The 25,265-nt window shown below is 41.7% G+C and overlaps 1 protein-coding gene across 2 annotated transcripts in view; it reads left to right on the forward strand.

The window, feature by feature from the left end:
• The first annotated feature begins 14,761 nt into the window (after positions 1 to 14,761).
• The window catches only part of pard6gb (par-6 family cell polarity regulator gamma b), a 39,138-nt gene continuing 28,634 nt past the window's right edge, over positions 14,762 to 25,265 (forward strand). The window contains exons 1-2 of one of the 2 annotated variants that reach the window (XM_082521986.1): positions 14,762 to 14,916; positions 24,394 to 24,616. In XM_082521986.1, coding sequence (XP_082378112.1) covers positions 14,776 to 14,916; positions 24,394 to 24,616 — 364 coding nt within the window. In that variant the 5' untranslated portion in view covers positions 14,762 to 14,775. Of the gene's footprint in view, positions 14,917 to 17,537; positions 17,930 to 24,393; positions 24,617 to 25,265 lie in introns of those variants that run through there. The other variant, XM_082521987.1, reaches the window with a different exon arrangement.

Here is a 25,265-nt window from a genome sequence, read left to right on the forward strand (position 1 = left end):
TGCAAAACTGTGGCTTTTTGCATATCTGCTGAAAACAGAGCAATGCTGTGTTTGATAATGGTGAAGTACTGCAGTAAAGCTGCAGGCCAGATACTTACACTATGTGATTATTTGTAGAGGGTGTTTAATTTTCTCTAGGCTCATCACTAGAATCAGTTTCACACTTCACATTAGGCTTTGGTGCATTGGCAAAACCTCCAAAGCTTACATTATGTGTGTGCTAAGACCCCCCCACCCTCCCTGAACTTCAGCCACTGCCTCCTACAAGCACGTTCAAAACAAAAGTGATATCAGTCGCAGAAGACCTGAGAGCTGCTTGTCTTCGTGGTTGTGAGCATGTATACATTCTGTATATAGCTTTGCATCTGCAAAGGCATAAGGCTGTCTTTGTACATATTTCCTCTGCTACATCTCGCCCATGTGGTGTGTGTCACAAGTCGAGCCAAAACACCTAGTTAGCTTTTTGTTTCTGATAGCTGTTCCCACATCTGTGTTTCGATGGCACCTTGTCCAGCCTGCTCTGAATGATCCAGCCAGGCAGACTGAGCCGAACCCTCCCCTCGTGCCAAGAGACCGCCAAAATAATAATCCCACCCCAGGTCAGAGTACATTAACAGTCTCTTTTATGAGGTAGCGTACCCCCAGAGGCATTCAGGGGTGGGGTTGAGGGGGGGGTCACACCTTTAGAACAATGAAGACTGTTTCCTGAAGGCTCTGAAGCAAATAAATCCAGCCTGTGGGGACCTTTGGAGGGCGCATGGTAGTAGCTGTAACTTCTCAGCAGTAGATAAGTTTTAAATTCTAATGTTCCCGAGTCCCCCCACTGTGTGTGTCTGCGGCTACAAAAAGGTCCACACATGAAATAAAAATTAGCTTTCAAAGGAAATGTATTAGCTGAGTATTGAGAGGGCTACTGCACAAATCAGGGCAGGAACAGGTGGGGAAGAAAGATACTAAAGCAAAGAAAGCCAAGTCTAGACTGCAGGGGCAGGGCTATAGGGTTGTAGTGAGCTAATCCTAACCAGCACTGCCTCGTCTGTCTTCAACCAGCAACACCTTGTAATGGAGAAGTGTGTGTAGGAGGAGGTGGGGACTGGTCTGCATCATGTTCCAGTTTAGAAAAAAAGTGGATAGACTTTCCTGCAGAGTCTGTGTGTGTGTGTGTGTGTGTGTGTGTGTGTGTGTGTGTGTGTGTGTGTGTGTGTGTGTGGTGGGGGGGGGGCACATGTTGTCAAAACCTCCCACCATATGGGCTGTTTTACCAGGTGACCCAGTGGACTGCATTACTGGGTGACAGAGATGCATGGCAAAGGCTCATCCATCTCCACATCTGCAGAGAGGATGGAGTGGGGGGCATCGTAGATGGATTGGATGCAAATTGGTGTGAAGCTCGTGCACAGAGTATTTTTCTTTTCTCTCACAGAAGTAGCAGCACACGTGACTACAGCAGCTCCCTGTTTCTCCATATGTGGCACCTCGCAAAGCTACCGAATATGTAAATGTGCCGCTCATAGACGAAAGTTCCCCGCTTTATCTTTTTTTCTTATATTGTAGTACAACTCATTAAACGAGCTCTTTTATTTGTCTCCTTTCTTGAACTGAGGATTAATTTCACTGAAGGATAAAAACAGCACATACTCTTTACCCCCCCCCCCAACAGCAGTTTTCCTTCCTCTTTGCTGGTCTCTCCCACGCTTATCTTTCACTCCTACACAGTCTCTACTCTAACACCCCGTGACTGTACAGTAAACCTGTCAGGCTCTTTTTCTTTTTCTTCCTTTCTTTTTTTTTAAATCGCTGACATATTCTGACAACAGCAGTGAGAAAAACAAAAATGATCTAATGCCAGATATTGTTTCAAAAAAATTAGATTAGGGTGATGTTTTAAAAAAAAAAAACCCTTAAAGCCTTAAAGCCGTGAAATAATTGCCAGACAGTTTTTTGAAAAATAAAGTGTTTATGAACCTTGTTTATGAACGTTCTGATTTTTATTTACTTTTTTGCAATTTATTGCTTAAAATGTATTGCACAATGTATTTAGATTTTTCAGAGAGGGGGGAAATCACACTGATAATGCTCAAAAACTCATAAAAGCTGTATGTATAAAATATAATGCATCAGGCATTAAGGGTTAACCGCATTTTTGCATTAAATGTATACATTGTGAATGGTATAGCAACTGATTACACAGCTTTGTCTGCACAGGGGTTTTTTTCATCAACTAAATGATTTCGGGTTGTAAATACATAAGAAGCATGTGCAGATGCTCCCTCATAGTCTCAGAAATTGATCTGTATCATTGCCACCTCTTTTTCTTTTTTCTACAGCATCTTCAAAGTGTGGCCTGAGTTTAAGGCCGTAACGGCAAACAAAAAAGTCCAAAAAGCAGCCCGTCGGCAAACAAACTGAGAAAGGGAAGAGGAGGAGGAGGAGGGCGAGGAGTGGGGGTGAGGAGAACGGAGGGGGGCCATGTTTACCTCACTTCTCTTGGGGCACTGCTTTAGGGTCGGAGGAGGGGGCTGGCTTCACCAGGGGGAAAGGGTGGTTCTTTCTAAAAGGGAATGGGGGGTGGAGTGCTGTGGGGAGTACTTTAGGAGAAAGGGAGAGGGGGGATATAAAGATTTATACTTGGGGGAGGCCAAGGTGCTGTAGACCTCCTTCCCTTCTTTTCAGCGAGACTTGTTTTCATTTGTCAGAAGGTCCAGTAAAATATGAGGAACAAACGCTCACCCTCGAACACTCAGATTATCGCACGTTCGACTCCCTTTTTGTAAACTGTTAAACTCTTCACACGACATTCGCACCTAGACACAGTTCACGCGGTGTTACTGCCACACATGTGGACCCAAGAAACTACAAGTCATTCGTGGCAGCCGAGCAGAAATGAAGATTTGAGCACGAGCTGCCTCCTCTCCTCGCAGCTTTACATTCAGGGTATTTCTCTTACATTCAAAGAAGGGAGAGGTAAATGAGTAATTAAGAATTCAGCTCTACAAAGTGTTTTTTCATGGCCTGACTTTTTATCATTTTGATAAATCGTGTTCTCAAAACAGCGTGGATTTCAAACAATCTCACGGTTAAGGGAACGATACGTGACTAGACAGTGCCAAAATGAGCTGCCTGTTTGTTATTTAGCTCCACACAGACAAAATCAGTTTAACTCTGGCAAACACCTTCGACAAGCCTCCTCACCCCTTAAACTCTTTCTCTCACACACACACACACACACACACACACACACACACACACACACACACACACACACACACACACACACACCAAAGGCCTCTTCCCAACAAAGCAGCAGAGGAGCGCGAGAGGCAAAGAAATAGAGAAAAAGGAAAATACACGCTTGACTAATCCTTGTATTCAGAGTCGGTAGTGCCTTCCCCTCCCTCTCCTCTGACCATGAGGGAGTGTGTGTGTGTGTGTGTGTATGAGACAGAGAGAGACAGAGAGAGAAACTGGCACTCTCTAACCTTGACATTTTAGCATCATGGGGGCGATGAATGAAAATGACCACAATAAACGTCGAAAGGGAGGAGGGAGACGAGGGAGACGATCATAAGAGAGCAGAGAGGCTCAAATGGTGAAGGAGCAAAGATCTATCTATCTATGGACATAGATATAGAGGGCAAAAAGTGTGTGAGTGTTGTTTTTGTGTGTGTGTGTGTGTGTGTGCGCGCGAGTGTCACTGTGTGTGTCCTAAGTCAGCAGCAGCAGCAGCAGGGAAGGAATGGGATCTTTGCTCTAAACAGCCTGCTGGTTATTTAAAGGCCTCGGGGCCTGTGCTAGATTGATGTTGTTTTCTTTCAATCAAGGAGCCGTGTGGGACGCTCTCATGCTGCAGACTGCACGCATAAACACTCTTTACTGCTCTTGTAGGGAGGAGGACAGGCCGAGACGCTGTGTCTGCATCCGCCTGTCTCTGCATCCGCCTGTCTCTGTCCCCGTGTGTCTCCGTCGGTCTCACAGATTGATGGGAACTTTTCATAAACCCAACACAGCTTTAGGACAACCGACATATTTCTCAGGGGGTCCTGATGCTGACGCGGGATGCCATATTGGCAGGTTTTTTCCTTAAAATGCATCCATGTGCACATTGACTAAACGTTTTTTCACCCCATCCCGATTTCTCAGTTGTACCAACGTTATTCTTGTGCTCTCACAGTTTTTGCTTCTTGCTAACACGTCATTAGCATGTTGTTTTGGGGTTTTTTCTTCTGTTCTGTGTAAAGGAAATAGCGTTTCGAGGTTAAAGTCCTACACAATGACTATTTTTCACCCTAATAAGCCTTCATTACTCATCCTGTAGTCATCTGTATCACAGCCTCATGTCTGATTGATATCCTCTTACACTGAGTTCACCTATTAACACTCATCTCTGGTGACCTATTACAAAAGTGCACATGTGTTAGCAAGGTTTATCCTTTCATTTGTTACAGAAAAACACTTTTTTTTTGGATCTCTGATTGTTTTTTTGAATAATATACTACACACACGCAGACACACACACATGCACACACGGACACTGACTCAGATTCATTTCCTGAATGCTTACTTAAACTTTAATCAGCTCTTAGATCGTGAGGTTTATGTTTACAGATAAGGAAGATGTGTCCTTATGTGACTTTGCAAATAGATTTAGAGCAGTATACACACTCTCAGCCACACCTTTCTAGTTGTAATGTACTCACAACTAGAAAGGACTAGAAGTTTCTCTAATGGCCGGTCTATCTCCTTAAGGCACAAGTATGAAACATAAGGCCCAGGGGGCATAATCAACCCGGCAATGACTCCAGTCTCGGCGACTAGGCAGCTTTGGAAAATGTAGAGGAGTGCATAAATTCTGATGTTTTAAGTGTATTTTCCTATTGATAACCCCTCACCCCCATACACACACACACACACAAACACACACACACACCACCCACCACCACTCCATTAATTGAGATTTAAGACAAGATGTCTTTTGTTTTATAGTTGGTTCACAGGAAAAAAGGATATTTTCTGTGAATTAATGATTATATATTTTATAATTACAGTCTGAAAAATGAAGTTCCCGAACTGTTTCTGTAATTTTACACCTTTATCATGTAGTTTTTACTGGTCCAGCCAATTTAAGATCAAAGTGGCCTGCATGCGGTCCACGACATAAAATGAGTTTGACGTCTCTGCCTTAAGGCTTATACAGAGTAAGAAATAAAAAGTGAGGTTATAAAATGCCCAAAGGCCTATCAGAAAAGTATGTTTTATTTACCCACTGCAGACTTCACCTGCAGATGTTGAATGGATTCTGAATTACGTCTTCAATTTCCCCTGCTGCCCCAAGTATTTGCAATCTAAGACAAACTACACCTATCCAGCTGTCAAGGCAAGGGAGAATCTCAAAACTGTCCTCAGCTTTTCCCCACAAGCAAAAGATTCATGCTCACATTTTTAAAATATAAGTAATCGATGCGTCATACACCACACACACGCACACACACACACTAATGACTCGGCCAAGCAACTCTCCCTTCAGATATTTTATTCCAGAAAATACCAAAGAGGGGAAAAATATTAAACATTTGTTAGTTGAGCTCTCTCTGTATGGTGCGCTGACACGCCGCTGTTCAGGAGACAAACTGTTTCAACTCCTGTGGGCAGAGAGCTTCTATAAATCTATGACCTGAATTTCAACAGGAGATATTTTCTCAGAGAATCTTAATAGAGAAAGACAAAAAAAAAAATCACACAATGTTATGTGCGACACATTTGACTGTGTAAATGAGAAGCCAGTAGTTGTTTTCTATCAGGCAGCAATCACAGCTGAAAGTGCGAGTAAATCTGAGTGTTCCTGTTGTGACAAATAGATTCTGGCTTCGAGAAAACCTCTCTGTGTAAATACATAATCTATGATTTTAATATTGCTCCTCACTGTTTCTCTAAACTAGTCATCACTTCGAGACGATTCACTTCAATTCATTTTTTATAGCGCCGGATTACAACTGTTGACTGATGGCATTTATGCTGTAAGGTAGAGACCCTAAAGTAGGGTCAACGGGGGGTCAGCTAAGCAACAGTGGGGAAGAAAAACTCCCTCTTAACAGGAAGAAACCAGGGAGAACCAAGCTCAGGAAGGAGAAGCAATCTGCCATAATCTGCTGGGAATTGATGGAAAAGTGGTAATAAAGGGAGAGCATAAGAGCAAATGTGAGCAAGCTCCCGGTCACACTGCCGTCTGGTCGACAAAGAAGCCACACCGAGATCTCGTTGTGTTACACAGAAGCTGAGGTCTGCTTTCAGGACGATTAAGAAGTTGAAGATGGGCATGTGCAAAAGTTTTCAGAGGTGCTGCAGGAGACGACCTCAGGTAAACTTAAATCGAGTGTGATCTTTGCTTTTCATGAGCAGAGTTAGTGGATTTTTTGAGGGCAGTTTGTGTCTCTGATATGGATTTCACTGTGTAGTCTCTATTCATGAGATGAAGAATGATTCTGCACAGATTATTCTAATTCATCTACCAAAGCCACGTTCTTTTAGTTGAAGACAAGACCACATTTGACCGTTAAATATCCATGCACATCAACAAATAGCTGCAGTTCATTTTTATACTGTTGCATCAAAGCAAGAAGGTCCTAGGTTTGAACCACAAGCTGGCTGAGGCCTTTCTATGTGTGGTTTTCAAGTCCTCCCGATGTACTTAAGCTTCCTCCCACAGTCCAAACACATGCATGTCAGGTCCACTAGTGATTATAGTGTCCTAATGCGTCAATGTGAGCGTGAATGGTTGTCTGCTTCTCTTCAACATGTACCCTGCCTTTCGCCCATTGACAGCTAGGATGGGCTCTGGGCCCCTGAAGCAGAAGCAAGAGGATGGACAAATGGACTATTTGCATTCACATGTGATGATTATAGGAATAGCCTGCTGCTCTGCAGGTTGGGGACAGACTACAACACCTTTAAAGGTTACCGGTTAGTCAAAGAGGTGGTAGTCTACTCCTAAGGACTCTAAATATTCCATTATTCCCAACATCTTTTGGATCTCCATGGCAACTAACACACACACACATGGGCACATGCACAGACACACATAATAGTCTCTAAAGAGTATAAAAGGGGGGTATAACTCAGTTTACTTGTGAGCTCTCTGTACTTGACTGCACTGCTGAGTCTCGCCATTGTTTTTTCCAGCCAATTAGGCAGCACCGCTGCAAAGGCCAAATGAGACCTGTTACTATTATCTAACAGCTTACCTTTTTATAGACCTGCATGTTATAGATACTGCCAGCTGAAATGCAGGGGAAATTATTACAGTCATGGTGGAAAATAACTGGAACGGATTGTGGGACGTGTTGGATGAAATGGCTCAGGTGAAAGAAAAGGTTGGTGAACGCGCACACAAACACACACGCATATAGAGATGCGCACACGCCTTCGTCGCAGCAGTATCCCCTGCGCCTTTTTCTTTCTCATCGACCACAGCTATTGACGTACTGAATGTTGGAAGGCTGAGTCAATAAACAAGAGGAAAAGCTTTTTGAAGCGAGAGTGCCTGAAAGGAAGAGAGGATCCAGGATGCATTTGTACGCATGCGTGCGTGGGTGGGTGTGTGTTGAGTGCATGCATTCATGTGTCACCTGCACATTTCTTTCCTCTCTCTCCCTCTCTGAAGTGACTTCGTCCACACTGTCTCTCTCTCTTTCTCTACTCACGTCTCCTGTCCTCCCTCTAGACTCATAGAGCTGAGTCGTTAATGTTTAATGCTCACTCAGGAAGCAGACACGCTCATGAGAGAGGCTCCCTGGCACACACGTATGTACGCGTACACACACTCACACATCCTACATCCACCTAGCAACGCCATCCTCATTAACAGCCTGAGATTTGACCTTTCACCTCTAGACCAGATGGCTGATGTTTTCATTCTGGAGGGAGAAGAAATGAACCAGGAGTGGCTCCACATTTTACAGCGTCACAAGAATGATGGAGGTGTTGGTTTGTCACCAGGAGGAATCAGAGAGAGCTGCTGCTGAGACTGCTCCTCTAGTTGCATATCGTTTGGGAAGATTTTTCTAAGGCCACACTTTATAACATCAAATTATACCTGTGAGATAAAAGTGTTCAAAATATTCTCTTCCTTTTATGGTTCAACTGTTCAAAGTTTGGTGTGAAACAGGCCTGAGTTTGGAGTAAAGTGTCTCTGACTCCCAGCACTGTGACGAAGTCCAGATCCAGCTCCAGGTCTTTGCCACTTTACACATCAAAAGACTCCACAAATCACTCGGTTTGGACAAGAGGCAGCATTTGCACAAGGCTGAGAGTAAGCAGGCGTCAATGAGTGAGAGGTTTCATTGTTTAAAAGAAAAGAAAGTGTGTGTGTGTGTGTGTGTGTGTGTGTGTGTGTGTGTGTGTGTCTGCGTGTGCACACGTGTGTGCGTATGTGGTGTTAAAAAGCGACCGAGACAATGACTGAAAGCAGGCCTGTGTACGTGCCTGAGCGCATGTTCATGCATGGTTAATGGTAAGGCAATGGCACCCTCAGGTGGTGGCAGGACCGTGATGGAGTTATCTCCATGTTTGCGTGCTCACGATTGATAAACTTTATTTATAGAAGTCATTCAACATGTACAATGTTTCGACAAGCATCCTGTGACCAAGTAGTTATGACTCCCATTAAATAGAAACCGACAAAAAATCCTTCTCTCATACGAGAATAGTGACAGAAACAAAGATAATCATGAACCAAACTTCATAAAATTCAAATAAAAACAAACAAACATGTTTAACGAAAAATAATTACCCGTCATTAGTGTACAGCGACAAGTTGTTAGGGTGTAAAGTTTGTGAACATTTTATTGACCCTTAAAGGTACAGTACATAAAATCTCACCAATAGGTGTCAGTAAAGTAGACAGAACATGCATACGCTTTATTTATTTATGTATTTATATTTAAATACTTGGCAAAAATATTGAATTAAATAGCAGGTACCAATTAAATATTTTATTTTTTGTTAAACAATAGTGAGTGGTCCTAGATAGTTTTCCAGAATGTGTGTGTATGTGAGTCAAAGTTTTGCTTTGATGGATGTTTACCAGACTGGATTCGCTCCAGAGTGTTTCAATATATGGGTAGGCTGTCAGTCCACGTTTCACCTCAGTTGTCAATGCCGGGTGAGAAGTGTCCAGGTCAATAGAATGACTTTACAACTTAGTCTCTGTTAGCTACTGTTAATCAGTATAAGTGAAACTTTCTTTGAAGTCGGACTTGGACACTTGAATAAACTTGAATAAACTCCAAGGAACTCTAATAGAAGAGTGGGAATCCAATCAAACTATTTATCAGATGGAAAGTGAGATTTTTAGGACGCTCAAGCCCAATAACTTAGTTGGCACAACATTAGTTTATAACCAGCTGTTGTTGTTTAGTTGACTCATTGTCAGCTGTCTGGAGGTGGGAGGGTTACATGTCTAATCTGCTGACAATAAGTAATTGTTACAATATCGGGAATACATTTTCATAATTTTGCACATTTTTGTGAATTATAGGCCTGATTTCAGTTCAGGAGGTGAGGCTTGAGGTGAGGAGGATGGCATGGCCCCCCTGTTGTAGCCATACTGACCTGTCAGTTCCTGCCTTTCTTTCCACCTCATGCTCTCTGCCTTAATCCTCTGTCTTGTGTGTTTACGTGTGTGTGTAAACACACATGACAGTCCCATGGTTTATTGGGGATATGATATGAGATATTTGGAGACTTAATCAGAGCAAATATTTCAGTTGAAGACAAATAAACTGCATCCCAAAAAAGAGACCAACCACCACACTTTAGAGACTATATTGAAAGACCTGCTTGGAGAAAATGTTGAGGGGTTGTCCAAGCAGTGACGTGCTGAGCGTAAAGGCTCCAGGATTTATAGAAGCACTCAGGGGAACTTTGTAAAAGGGCCTTAGAACTGGTCAGAAGTTCACAAATGGAATGAAGCTTGCAAGCAGCAACTACAGGCAGTCAACCAGAGCTGCATCGCATGCTAAAAATGTAACATGCCTCATTCCCCTTACGGCATGTACCAAAACATTCAGTGCTAATTTATTGGTCTATTTAAGCTTCAAAATATCCAGCTCTCTCTCAAATATAACATATTATTACTTCACAAATCAGTAAATACTAAAATTTGGCAGTATTTTAAAGGAAGCATTTTGTAGAATTGGCTAAGATAGAATGATAAACAAAGATACCCATTGCTGCTGATCTACACAGTTCAGAAAACTAAGAAAAAGATGGTTTTACATTGGAAATAATATTCCTCCGTACTAACATAAGATTATAAGGATATCTCATTTTAAATATTTTTATATGCAAAGAGCACCATTCTTATTTCAGCATCAAAGCGAATTAGTGAAATAGGACCTAAAGGTTTAGATGACATCATACAATGGATATTACAATGGAAATAGCTGGGAGACCCAAATTCTTCTACTTTAAGTATTTATTTAATCAAGACCAGTTTAAGCCATCTGTATAAAAAAAAGTATATATTATTCAACAAAGGTTGAAGGGACGGGGGGAGTACTAGTAGAAAAACTAGAGGATCCGCAACAGGGCCTTGAGGGACACCATAACAGTCACATGGTTACTGGTGCAAAAAAGAAAAAGGACATAGGATGATGTAGTAAAAATATTTTTTATTAGTAGAGAAAAGTCAATGGCAGATAATCTCAGAACTGGTAGATAAACAAAAAAAATTAATGAAAATGTGTAATTCTATGGATGAAATCCCAAGATGAAGTCCTGAAAACAGCTCAGCACTAAGCTATGGGTTAGTGATAGTACCTGAGTGGAAATCTCACCAGCCTGAAGTGTACAAATATGTGTTTTTAATCAAATGGCAGCAGATGTGTAATCAGCACTACTTACCAAGTCGCCTCTGTAACAGTGAAAACCTTCCAAAGAGCTTCTCCCAGCATCGCTGCATGTGTTACTTCACTCTCTTGATACTTTTTGCTTCTCCTCCTTCTTTTCTGTCTTATGCACAGACATATACTCCAAGAGAATCACGCTGCAGGAAAAAAAGAGGCAGAGACGGAGAGATTAATTTTCCATTTGTCAACTTGGACCGCATTTAATTTTGCCATTTAAGTCAAAGGATATGGCTGGAGAGGCTGGTGGTGTGTCATGACGCAGTGTGATTCCAGAGACAGCTCTGCTTATGAGAAAACTCAACCACGATGTCTGTTCAGTATGACCTGAATCTTTAGATCTGGCTCTGTGTGTGTGTGTGTGTGTGTGTGTGTGTGTGTGTGTGTGTGTGTGTGTGTGTGTGTGTGTGTGTGTGTGTGCGTGTGCGTGTGCGTACGTGCGTGTGTGGGTCCTCTTTTCTCTTTAATCAGAGAGTGAGTGAAGCAGAACAGCGTGGTGGGCTGAGTTGAGGAGCCTTTCTGTTGGTCTGGCTGGCATTCCTACCCTACTATAACCAGCTCCGGATGTTTTCCTGTCTCTAAACAAAGGATGGATTAATGTGTGTATCTCTTCATCTCACTGTAATCATCTCATCTCACATTACCAACAAAGGACCACCTAAATTCAGACATAGTTAGCTGGATAAAAACCACAAACTGCTATGAGCTCTGAGTGTAAAATGACTGTCTCCTCATTATGGAGACAAGCAATGATGCATCCAGCCTTCTTCATCTTTACCTGTTATTCCTCTTCTACTGTTTTCTTCTTGTTCCTCAATCTTTTATTCTTTAGTACCTGTAATTTGTTTATGTATTACTTGCACACCTTTCCACACCTTCTTTCTTTCTATATTATCTTTTGTTATTTTTTTCCCTTTATTGATTTCCTCATATATATCCCCTGACAGTTCAAAGCAAATAAGCAGCAGAACCATTAATACATACGGTAAGAAAGGTTGTAAATCGTAAGCCACTCTTAAGATTATAATATTTGGCTTTGGTCACTCTTACAGCAAGTATCTGAAGTAAAACCGCATTTTGCCTATATCAAACAACCATATAATTTGTTTGGGGGGCGAATAACATGCGTTGTAACTGTTGTGTCAGCTCTCTATGTAACTGATCCCATCCCCCAAGTGCTTGCTGTATGTATCTTATGTGGGTGTGGTCTGCCCTCTGGTGGCCATATGGGGAACTATCTCAGAGTAAAAAAAATCAATATCCCAACATTCCATTGGAAATCCACGTGCTGTCATATATAGTAATCCATGTTGTTCTGTTCACTAAAAAGAAGAATATGCAATTAAATCAACCATAAACACAATGAAGATTCAATATTTCACTGTCACCATTACAGCCACTTGCTTATTGTATCAAAAATCTGGTTAACATACAGGACCTTACAAAAGCCTTGAGCCATTTTTCTTCCAAAATATTCCAAGCCACTTATCACTGACATGAATCAGTGGGATGAACTGCGTTGTGTTCATCAGTGGCAACAGGTTTTATGGACTAATTAATCCAAATTTTATATTTTTGGTTCAAATCATTGTCATTATATATTAAGGATGTCAGGAGAGAGGTCTGCAACCATCTCTAAAACATGGTGGAGGCTCTGTCATCATTTGGTGCTGCATTTCAGCCAGTGGTGTTGGAGATCTTTTTTGGGGGGGGGATTATGAACACAGAAAAGTCCAGTGAGATTTTAATCTGCGATGCAACCCATCTGGCAAGTGTCTGGTTGGTAAGGGCTTCATTTTTCAGCATGACAATGATCCAAAACACACTGCCAATGCCATAAAAGCACAACTGGACAGACAAGCACACAATATAACACTACCAACCATGAATTGGCCTCCCCAGAGCTCAACATTATTGAAGCAGTGTGGGATCATCTTGACAAGAAACATAACAGATGACACCCAAAATCCAAAGAAGAACTTTGAATGTCCTTCAAGAAGCCTGGATAACTATTCCTGGAGCTTTATTAAAGAAATTACTAGAAAGCCTGTCAAAAAAAGTTCAGGCTGACTTTCAAGCTTGTTAGAATGCAAACTCGGTTTTCCACTTATACACTATATTTCCATTTACACGAGTTTAAATAAATCACTGCACACATTTCCTATTTTCCCATCAAAATATAAAGAAATAAGGGATGGCTTGGGGCCTCTGCACACTGCTGTTTGTTGGTATATAGACTCATCTCACTGCCGATCAGCCCCAAAGCAGTAGCAGACCCCTTTGTCGTGTTTTGAGATAACTTTAATAGATTTAGACTCATTCTGAATAGAGTATTGGATGGCAACTAGCCAACATCCTAGTTGGTTTTGTCTGTATCGAGCTGATCGATTACTTGTGTGTAGTCAGCACCTTTGATGTGGTTTCATTGTATTTTTATTCACGTCCAGAGTAAATTTATATGTTTGCCTTGCAATCCTCATTGATCATGAAAGCCTTGTAACTTCCATTTCAAAGAACATACTAGTGATTGAAGCTTCTTTATGAGTTATGGCTTTGTTTTGTTTCCTTGATGACACATACAGAATTCTTTTTAAATCATCAAATATGTGAGATGAAAATCTATGTTTTAAAAAAAACTCATTCTGTTTGATGTTGCATAAAGTTTTATATTTAAAAGAAAGTCTGGATGTTGTCCCACCATTTGCAGAAAAAGCAAAATCATGTAAATGGCTTTGCTGCAAGATAGCTGATTAAAGTAAATGTACATCCCCCTTTGTCTCTTTCTCTCCTAATTGATTGCCTGGCTTTTGAGACAAGAAGAAAATAAATATCTTTAAGCCAAGATACTTTAGTTGCACAGAAAACTAAAACGGTTTCCCCCTGCCAACGTCAATACACTATACTGCAGTTTTAAAGAGGCAATGTGGGCCAACACTAAAATTTAGTGAGATCTTCCTTTGCACATGCTCCACTACTGCTCAATGAAGTTTCATGACATTTACTTTTTGTGTAATGTTGATGACAAACAGAAAGATTGAAAGCATACCTTCACTGACAGCATCCACAATAGTTCGTGGCAAGACAACATCCCTAAACCTTCAGACCGTGTCATTTTTACTTGTGTTAGATTGTTCTTCCAAGCGGCCTGCAGCAGATCAGCAACCTGACCAAGATGTGCTCTGCTTTTTTCCCTAGGACACCAGTGGTTGCATGCTGGAGCAGCAGGTTGAGTGTCGTGGATGACAACAGACAAGACCAGTAGCGTTGTAGGGATGGAGCTGGACTCAAGGTGGTTGTTGTCCAAGATAGAGACAATACTGGACAATAAACTCTCATCGAGTCCATGGTTTGTTGGTCAGACAGGAGCGCGTTGCCCAAATGCACCACTGAATGACACAGGAAGTCATTTCTTCCTATGGCCATCACTATGTATAACTCCTCCATCTACACAAGTACACACTGCAATAGTTGCACGCACTTAAAATCACATCGTCTACAAAGAAAAGTTCCAATTACAGTTTTTTCTGAATGCTTAAACCCTAACTGTGATTCCTGTAGCACAATTTCTAAAACTATTCAGACTTATAGCAAAACCACTCACTGAGTTTGCAAAACTAAAAGCACAAAAACTGCTTTGCACTCAGTTTGCAATTTTGTAACACACACTTTGCAAAACTGTAGGCACAATTCACTGCACAACACTCAATTACCAAATTTCCAACACACTCCTAGCAAAAGTATACACATGTATGGCTATCATTAACACTAATTTGCCAACTGTCTGGCACACTTTCACATGTCAAAACTGTTTTAGATAATTAGTCCACTTTGCAATCAGCCTAAGCACTATGAACAGGCCACAGGTAAGCTGTCTATGTGGAGTACAATGGAAGGAGCAGTAAGAGTGAGAAGAGTGAGAATCAGAGGAGGCCGAGGGAGAGGACGTGGAGGTGAAGAAGTTGGAGGAAGAGGACGTGGAGGAGCAAGAAGAGGACGAGGAGAGGAAAGAGGAAGGGTAAGAAGAGTAAGAAACAGAATAACTGATGACACCAGAGCTACAATAGTGGACCATGTCATCAACCATGGGATGACCCTGAGGGAAGCTGGCCAACGTGTTCAGCCTAAACTGAGCCGCTACACTGTGGCAAGCATCATTAGGACATTTCGAAATGAGAATCGGTAAGTACAGTCACTTTGCACTAAGATTTGTAGCACTGGATGGATCTATAACAGAAGTATGAGCTCAAACTGACATGGCCTACCTTGTGCACAGAGAAAGCAAAAGCCAGATGTGTTTTTCATTCATACCATCAGTGTGTAGTTGGTGAATTGTGTGCTTAGTAGATGATGGCTTGTGTGTACTGTTTGATACGGAAACACCATTTTTACAAAGGTGTGAAGAGTTAATCTAGCTGTGTTCGCTTTTGCAAGAGAACTAAAATGTTTTGATGATTGGGTGACAGGTTTTCTTATTTGTGTGAAGAGTTTTGCAAAATTAGCCAATAGTTACAAAAAATGTGCTTAAGCAATCAGAAAAAACTGTAATATAACAAAGGGGGCACCTCAGTGTCACCCATATATATGTAATTTAGTGTAATATACAGGGATATTTATGATTAGAGCTATTTGTATTTATTACAGCGATTTTGTTATATTTTGTAACTTTGTAATATATTGTATTCTATTTAGTTTAGTTAGTTAGTTCTTATTGGATCAACTGTGACCACATAATTTCCTCTGAGATTATTAAAGTATTCTGATTCAGATGCTAATTAAGGAAATGAATGGATGTTCTTCCAAGTTTTGGCAACCAGGGAACAGGGAAATTAATTCTTCTGATTGACACACAACAAAAACATATATCCATCTTTCCTTATGGTAGGTTTATGACAATCACCTGTGATGATTCAGGCCCAGATGGTTACAACTGCAAAAGATTTAACTTTATGTAGAGGAAGGTCTGTATTTTTCCACCATAATTCAGTTAAAACATATGCAGACCCTGTAACTGTTGCACTGTTAAAGTCATTAAAACAATACCACACATCGGCCGTTAGTGGGCGCAATACGCTTGACTACTCGTTTTCATAAAGCTAGTTATATAGAGCACCACCACATTTACCTCACAATATTTCATTAATTATTAACTAACAGCAAATATGACAGCATCAGATGTTGTAGAAACACATCAAAAATCACTGTCTCTTCTGCTAATAACCAAATGTCAATGTAACCATAGTCCTAACTTGATTGTGGGCACCCATCAGATGTAGTTCTGACTACAGTTGATAAACATTTACTCACTAAATCTACTACAGCGTAACTATCCCTGCATGCAGTCACATAGGGAGCATTGCAGAGTCTGTGCTGCAGGATCGCAGTGAAACCTGGGTTTGGGCTCTGTTTGTAAGCAGTCAACACATTCCTGAAGAGAGTAAACCAGCAGCACTTTGAGCTACTGAGAGGGTAGCAGCCTGCAGCTGTTGTGCACAGCCAGCTTCAGGGGCCCAGGAATGCTGTCAAGCAGGATTGCGGTCATGGATGCTAATTAACCCAGCTGAAAATGAATATTCCCGATCAGCTGGTTCTTACGCTGTGAGGTTTTTTGTTCAGGTTGAATGGCTCAGGATGCCTATACCTCACAAAGGAGGGGGTGTGAGATTATCACGTTCCAGGGGCAATTAGAGATGTTTACCTGGTGCACTTTGAAGCTCTCTGCTGACAGAAGAATAGCTTCCTCTTGACCACCCAAGTTGGGTGGCAGGTTTTATTACAAATCCCGTGTAACCTGGATAAAAAGATGGTTTTGTGGTCTGTAAAAGATCACAAAAATAAGACTTAAAGGCATCATAGGCCATATTTAACTCCATATTATGAGGACAATGTAAAAATGCAAGTAAATCTTCACCTGTTATGTATCTGAAAAGTTGAGCAGGCTACAGCAGATGGTTAAATATAAAGATATGTGGCTGTTTTCTTCACACTATGGTGTTTTTATGTGTTTGAGTTCCCAGTGGCTCACACTTCACCTTCACTTACAGAGGTAATGATTGCAAACTGAACTGGGGGGGTTATATTAAAAGATACTTGTTCCACACCACAGGGTTTGTGGGCTTACACCACCTTGTTTGGATCAATGAATTCAATCATTTAGCTACAGACCTTTTAAAAAAATGTTTAGAAAATCGCGTCCTCTGGTGTCTCGGAGGTCCAGCGTGCTCAGTGCTGCCTTCACAGATTCTGGAAATGCACGAACTAACCGGAAAGACCACTTTTTTTTACCCTGAATATATTAGGCTATAAATTGGAGAAGGCGGGGTTACTTTTTACATCTATATTTTTAAATGCTTACTTTTAAATATATATATATTTTGGTTTCATTATTTTTTTTCTTCATATGCATCAAAAGACGACTAAACACGGCTGATTTAATATGATATTTTTATTAACAGGACATAATACATATCAAGTTGTTATTGTTATAAATATTTGTGTGTGTGTTTTGTTTGTTTGTTTTGCGATAGCATACATTTTTAAACCTTAATCCATTATCAGTAGTAGCTGTTATTTACTCAGCCTTTACTGACTACAGCAAGGATACAAATAGATCCCGACTGAGGGAGTTGGGGATTTCGTGCGGTACGTGAATGCATCCCAGAATCCCGTTTTTTTTAAAGAGGGCTGATGTCATTTTCAAAACTTAACTCACACTCCTCAAGTCAACGCGGCGAGTCGCACACCTCCTGCTCTCTCGTGAAGTCCTCCCTCATGTCTGTCGGAGCGCACTGAGAAAAGAAAAAAGAAGTCGGGGAGGTGAAAGAAACACGAAGTTCTGTGGAAGAAGCGAACAGGGAGAATTTTTTAGAGCAGAAAGCCCGGGACCAGAGCCCCTCTCTCTGTGGGCAAAGGCGACTGAACTTTTTTTTCTTTTTTTTTTTCCTTCAAACGGGAAAAAAATGAATCGGAGCTTTAATAAGTCGCAACCTCTGCGAAATCCTAACTGCAACGCTGTGGAAGTGAAAAGCAAGGTGAGTGGAAACTTGAAAGCCCTGCTTGGTGGTGGTGTGGGTGGATAGGATTTTGGGGGGATTAAAATAATAATAATCATGATAAATGTTCACATGGCTGTCCCGTCACGGAGCCGGAGCTGGTCGGACGGTGTGCAGCCTACGCCACATAACTATTTCCGCTTTTCCCCCGTGAGTTGTGCGGGGAAAGTTGCAGGTTCTGGATGTTTCTCTCATTTGCAGTGATTGTTTGCTTCTTACTTCCTATCCAGATTTTGCTTATTTGACTCTTTCTTTCCCGATGCTGCTGTGGGTGGTTGATGGAGGGGGGCTGGGTAGGTGGGTAATGGGGTTGTTTTTGAAGCACCTAGCTCTCCAGATTTCCTACAGCAACAAAGTTTCCACCTGTTAAAGTCAGACGTTGCATTAGTTGCACTGAGTTTTTGTGTTCTTGCTACACAGTATCAGCCTAGCTCTTTGTTTTGGATCATTTTTTTAAACGCTGACAGACTAATGGACACACAAACATCAAGTGGATTGCCAAGATTTCAAGTGTTATGTCTCAATGGAGTGCCCTGATTTATGAAGCTTTTCATCTCAACACGTACACAATACATCCACATGAGTTATGCGGCTCTTATTTTAGTTTATACTGCAGAGGAAGAGTTTTATTTTTGTTTTGTTTTTTCGATACACAAGTGACTGTTTGTGTGGGCTCTGTGAAGAACTACCAGCTGACACTCATCACTTGTGAACCCCACAATGATTGCTGGTGACCTGCATTCTAATCCAGTGTTTCTGATTTATTTGTGAGATAATGCAGTATTCGCATGTGTTCACACCTGAGGGTTAGATTGAGAGATGGGCAAGTGGTGCAGAAGGTGACTCATTCACTCCTGAGTTGTTTCCACCTTTTGGCCGCCCAGTTTCAGTGGGGTGGTGGACAGATGGAGCACAGATGCTCTGATGGTGACAGGTGGGTGCGCATGTACTCACACAAAAACGGCCAAAAAGGCGAGTAGTGTTTGTGTGTGTAGGTGGGTTTTTTGTTCTTTTTGTTGTTTTGCCATTTCTTTTGCTGCAGGGTTTGTTCCACAGAGACAGGAGTGGTCACTCCGTGGCTGCCGCAGATTGTTTGTGGGTGGGACTGGCACGCCAGGAGCTCTGTGGCTAGAACAGACAGGTCCACCGGCGTCACCACGGCACACCGTCATGCCACCACGTCACACGTTTCCACTTTTGGATCAGATGTGACTCATCCCTCTCCGTCACGTCACTTTAAGTGGTTTCACATTTTGTTCTACTTCGTCAGGTTTTGTTTTGTTTTGATCCGTTTGGGGTGTGTTGGGAGCTCTAACCCCCGTCCCTCATGTTCCCTCATCTCCCTCAGTGAAGAAATCAAGCGTGTTAATGAAACAAAAGCTGATTATTTGGAGAGAAATAGCACACTGACAGTTGAGGACATTTGAATACCTGTAAAGGGAAATCTTATCTGTTACATAGCTCTGCCACAGTCTGGGCCTCTGAAGGCACAGAGGAGCAGGATCAGCTACACGTAATTCAGTTCATCATTTAGTAGTAAATAATATGATATCCTCACAATACTAAGGGCACATTACAATATTATTACAGTTTTAAAGTTTTGCAGTAATATGTAATGCAATCTATCACCATTTTCAAACTGCAGATTATGTCCTCAAAGTTAAACTTTGTCAGTGTTTGTTTTATCCAATAAGATAAAGTTATCGTAAATGCAGCCCATTTACCATTTTATCTTGTTTTTGTTTTTTTTCCTGTAAAATGAGATTTTCCAGACTGCCAACACTGGCACTAAAAGCGTGCTGTAAATGTAACCTAATACTTTACTTTAATGAGTAAAAATTGTTACATTTTTAAGAAATACACAGAAATAAACAAGACCCATCGATGAGGTTTGGGACTCATAAATTGTGTAACACTCATCAAGACTTACCTTCTTATGTATACGCGAACAAAACAAAAAAATACACAATAAAATGTATACGGACTTCCTACCTTCTCATTAGATACAGATGTTTCCATAACAACAACTATGGTTCATAGTAATATCCAAAGCCAAACGGCTTATTTACCGACTCGAATCATCCTCGTATTCACTTTTGTTTTGTTTTTATATAGTTGTGCAAACTTGTGCCGTGACAAACAGGTTTTCATTCCTTCTGCGTAGTTAATGTAAAGTTGTAACAGTTACTGTTGGTTCCTACAGCCGCTTTATTAAACATGGAGTTCTCTCTCAGAACGTGGTTTTTGTGTGACTTGAAACAAACTCTGATAGGAGAAAGATGCCGCTTCGATTGCAGAAGGAGACGCTTCTTTGGTTGCAACCGAGGGACACAAAATCTCCCAAGTCAAACACGTGCAACTGGTCGCTGTGGTGACCTTTTTGTGAATAAGGAAGCCCCCAAAAGTAGCTTTTGAGTGTCTTTGGGTGCAGTTGAACATTTGCGCATTCATTTTTGTTATGCGATTACTTTCTTTAAACCAAAAAAAGTCTAAATAATTAATTTGTTAAGCAGAAGCAAACATGGCCTTTAGGTGCACTCCCTTTTTAATAATCGTATGCCAAATAAGGCTCTAGAGAAAAATGTCTGTTATGAAGACGCTGCAGAAATGCTGAGGTACATTCAGATTTCCAGAAGTGTCAAGAGTGTTACATATGTGATTGATTGCTGTTGTGTGACTGGTTCTTACTGTTTCATGTGTTTTTTTTTGTTTTGTTTTGTTTTGTTTTTTCCTTCGAGAGGAATCTGTTTCTGTGATAAGCTTATCAGGGCTAACACTGGAGGTGTCTGGCTGCCTGTCACTGAGGCCTCAGCCAGGATTTGCTGGTTTCACTCACATCAAGCTCTTATCAGAGTGTTTTAGGAGATGTAGGGGGTTGAGTGGAGTGGGGTCCTGTGGTTCTCCTTTATTAAATACTTAGTCGTCTTTTAAAATCCTGGGAGCCTGTAGGCAGTTTCTGAGGTGAGTTTCCCCGACTTACCGAATATTAGGTAAGAAAAGAGCCAGCGTTGGCCAGAGACAAGAAGTCGGTTATCTTCCATTTTCTTCAGTGTGTCAGTTAAAACGCTCCAGACATGTTTCAGCCTGTCGGACGTCACTCTGCAGCAGTAGGCCAGCGGAGCAAGTGATGTCATGTTTGTAGTGGTGTGCTCTAAGAGTCGAGGTTTAGCACTGAGGCCCGTGATTAATCGCGCCATGTTCAGACTTGCTCATACCTGAGGGCCGGGTTCTGCTGGTTCAAACAGATTTCTTTTTTCAGACTGATCACGTGCTGCACTAAGAGAGCAGTCGCGTTCAGAGGATAGTGATACGCACAAGTATAATTATGATGTGGAGCGTAGCGTATGATGTCTTTCAGAGTTGATTACAGTATATGCGCGCCTCGGATTCACTTTCCTCGACGCTAACAGCACCTACTTCACTCTGACGAACCTGCTTGTCTGCTTGTTGTGTCATTGTAATACGGGCTGAGGTTTATGAGCTGAAGGTGGGTGGCAGGTTTTCAAAATGCAGCCTCACACATTTGCCTTTCCCGCTGCCTTGAGTCAGCCTGGCAACAAATTACACCCGGTATCCCCCTAAGTCTCCTCACACACCGCCGCTTAAATTTATGTGTCATCTTCTAATTACAGAGCTGGTTAATGTATCCCCCCAGCTCCTCTTCTTCTTTCCAGTCAGTATTCTGCTGCTCTCCTATGTCAGCAGTTTTCCTCTTCTCCCTCCTCCTCCTGCTCCCTGATCATCTCCCCACTCTTCTCCTCTGCTGTCAGCTTCCCTCAGCTGTGAGCTGATGATTACAGTAACAAACAGCGCCTTAGTCTACAAATTACTACCGGTACTCTGATTCAGACCCCGGTGCTGCCACTGCTGCTGTCTGTTGTTGTAGATTATTGTACCGTGCTTCAGCGCCTCAGTCGCGCCTTTGTGTGCTTGTCTCAGTCACATGATGACCTTGTCGTGACCCTCAGGCACGCTCTCGTTGGCGATACAGTGGCCTACCCAGGAAAAGCTGAAGCCCAGTTGTTCAAGTCTGTGCTTTTGTGTATAAATAGTGGGTGGGAGGAGTGGCTGCCTGCTACTGTCATGCATAGCTACCTGAATTCTGCTATTGTATAGGGACCTGCTTTCCATTTCCTGGTGTTTTCAGGCAGTGCGCGGCTGAAATTTGTTTTCTCGGTGATACGATCTTGATGTGCAGAGTCGCACGTAAAGCTACAGCGTTTCCCCCAGGAAATGATTTAGCTGAGATGGAGAACCACCCAGACCCCGATGCATCTTATCCGGTTATAATTTTAGCCAGTGTAGGAAGATCCCAACAGCAGGCACAGATGTAAAGGGACTGGGTTTTAGGGAATGTGCTCATTCAGCTTCTTGCAGATAAGTAAACTAGAAGACTGGTGTGCTCAGTATATGAAGGCCATCTAGTAAATGTCAGCCTGGCTTTGTATAAAGACTGAGATGATGTCTCAGAATTGTGAACATCAACACGCGTGAAGTGAGGGGCTGCAAATGTACTTGTGGGTCCTTCCATGTTGGCGCTTCAGATGCTTCACAGCTGACCATCTCAGATGTGGCTGAAAATATTCTGGGGAAAAGAAAGACCTCTTATAGCAATTGTGCAAACTTTCATGACCCTAATGTTGTTAGTTTCTTCTTCTTCTTCTTCTTCTCTTTTTTTTTCCCTCCAAGTATTTTGATGAAGTTGAGGTGGGTTTACTTTTGTCTTGTTTTCAAATCTGAAAAGCTACTTGAGCTAGGTCCTGCAAATGTTTTAGGGTAAGTATCTAGACCTCTGTGAATGTTGACTCTCCGGAGTGTAGTTTAGTTTTATATACAAGGCATAGAATAGTCATTAAAACGGTACAAATAAGGTGAATGGGATGGATTTTTTTTATTTTTTTTATTTTTTTATACCAATGCTGCTGTTTGGTGATTTATTTTAATCAAATTCATTTCATCCAAATTCAGTGTGAAGTCTGGTGCTGACTTTTCTCCTTTTTTCCTAGTTTGTTTTGGAAATTATGCATAATTCCTTCTGAGGAGTGCATCTTTCCCCTGGAACTTTCTCTTAGTGACAAAAATTGGTTCTTCTCTTCCAATCCACTATGTATGCAAGATGGGGACCACTGAGAGTTAGAAGTTTGCAGCTTTTGTATTTATTTTTCTGTTGGCTACATCATCTGAGTCCTTTGAGATTATCTGGAGTCTTCATGTTGTAATGCGCTCAAAGTACTGCAAATTTAGAGACACAGAATGAATATTGCTTTATTCAGAGGTCTTAGGAGTGATTCCTAGGACATTATCCTTGAAGTGTAGTTGTTTAAGCCTAAAGAGTGAAATCAATTACAAAAGGCAACACAAATGACAACAGTTTAAAAGCATCTGCACCAATGAAAAAAGTTACAATAAACCCATCAACATTGGATCTTTGAAGAAAACAGTTGTTAAGTTTTGATATTCTTTCAAAGAGTAATTCACCGACCAATGAATCATCACTGTGAGGGTTCAATCCATAACAAAATATCATTGGGCAAGATACCGAACCCCAACACATGCAGCGGAGTGTCAATGTGTGTTAATTCAATTTGGTGTTATTTATACATTCCCTCAAGGCACTTATGTATGTTAGAAAGCACTTGGGTAGAAAAAGCATAGAAAAGACAGGAACCAGTTAATCTACTATTTACAAGACAGGCCTCTGATATTAAAAAGATAAATCAAAGTTGCACAGCTGCCTGCTATGGTGACCCCTGGTTAATAAGAGAGAAGCTGAAAGTAACCTTATTCTCATGATTAAGAAGTTTTAAGTATCTGAGTTATTAATCACTGGATTGTTTATGCATTCTGGCAAATGCACTCATTCATTTCTTTGCCAGAAGCTTGATAACAAAACTTTGAGATTTGTCAGTTTCATACAAAGCTGCAGACACCATAGCTTAGCATAAAACCCGGAGAAAAGGGGAACAGGGAGAGCTTTATTAGCTTTTTGTACATGTTATATAAACAAGACTCGGGCTGAGATTTACAGGTGACTGTAGAGGGATTTTCACACCTTCAGATTGCTGATGTAAGCAGTTTTAGTTGTAGCTTTAGCACAGAGATATCAGTCGTCAGCTAACTCCTACTGAAAGTATTTTTGTTCTATATTTCCTGAAGGTTTCATGTTGTGTAATCCAGTTGTTTGGAAAGTTACGCTCCTCTTGCGGTATTTAAAGTTGCAGAGAATCACAGCTGTTCAGTTTGTTTACTGCTTCAGGAAAAAAAAACCTTCCTTTCTTGGTGCTTTATGTTACTTAAGGTCACAACCACATGCTCGGTGAACTTCCACCCTGTGACTTTTATGTGGAACAGTCAGAATCCCAGTTTCCTCATCCTGTTTGGTTGTCCCTCTCACAGCTCCTCTTTTGATTATTCCTTTTTTTTTTTTTTTTTTTTCTTTTCAGTATGGGGCAGAGTTTCGCCGGTTCTCGGTGGATCGGGTCAAGCCCGGCAAGTTTGAGGAGTTCTACAAACTCATCCTGCATATCCACCGCATCGCCAACATGGAGGTGATGATTGGTTACGCCGACGTTCACGGCGACCTGCTCCCGATCAACAACGACGACAACTTCGTCAAGGCGGTGTCAACCGCTCACCCGCTCCTCAGGATCTTCATACAGAGACAAGGTAAGCTGATCTACACGGTGCGATTTCCTTCGCCTCTTTATCCCCCGCAGATTACGTCTTTAATACTAGTTTAAATATTTCTTTCCAAATGTCTTCCAACTGGTAAACCTACCAAACTATCAACTGTTGCATTAACTGTGTCTTGGGCTGCAATTATGGTGCTGACTAGAATCAAGTTTCCCCCCCTGAATATTTCCTGGTCCAATTATGAGGGCTTTTTGTTTACTTCATGCCAGGCCTTCTGTGTGTGTCTGTATATGTGCTTTTGTGTTTCCGGCTCTCTTATTGGCTGGATAAGTTTCAGTCTGCCTCTGTCTGCCTTGGTAAGTCCTGTGCCTGATCCAGAGGAAGCCCTCGCAGGCATATGAAAACACACTCGCGCGCACACGAAAAATACACACACGCACACAGACCAGTGTCTCGGCAGTCCCATAGAAATCAGGTCATTGAGCAAAGGCCTGTATCCCGGCATACCAGACATTACTGAGAGACAAAAGATCTGCATGAAAAGAGAGACTCCTTACCGGGCTCTCTCAGTTTGTGTGTGTGCATGTGCTGATGTATTTGTTCAAACACAACACCACGGCACTCTGAATGGGAACCAACTCCTAGTCTCTCTCGCGCACTCTCTCGCTGATCCCAACTTTGG

The sequence above is a fragment of the Aulonocara stuartgranti genome (genome assembly GCF_965226115.1).
Source record: "Aulonocara stuartgranti genome assembly, chromosome: 22".
Taxonomy (NCBI): Eukaryota; Metazoa; Chordata; class Actinopteri; order Cichliformes; family Cichlidae; genus Aulonocara; species Aulonocara stuartgranti.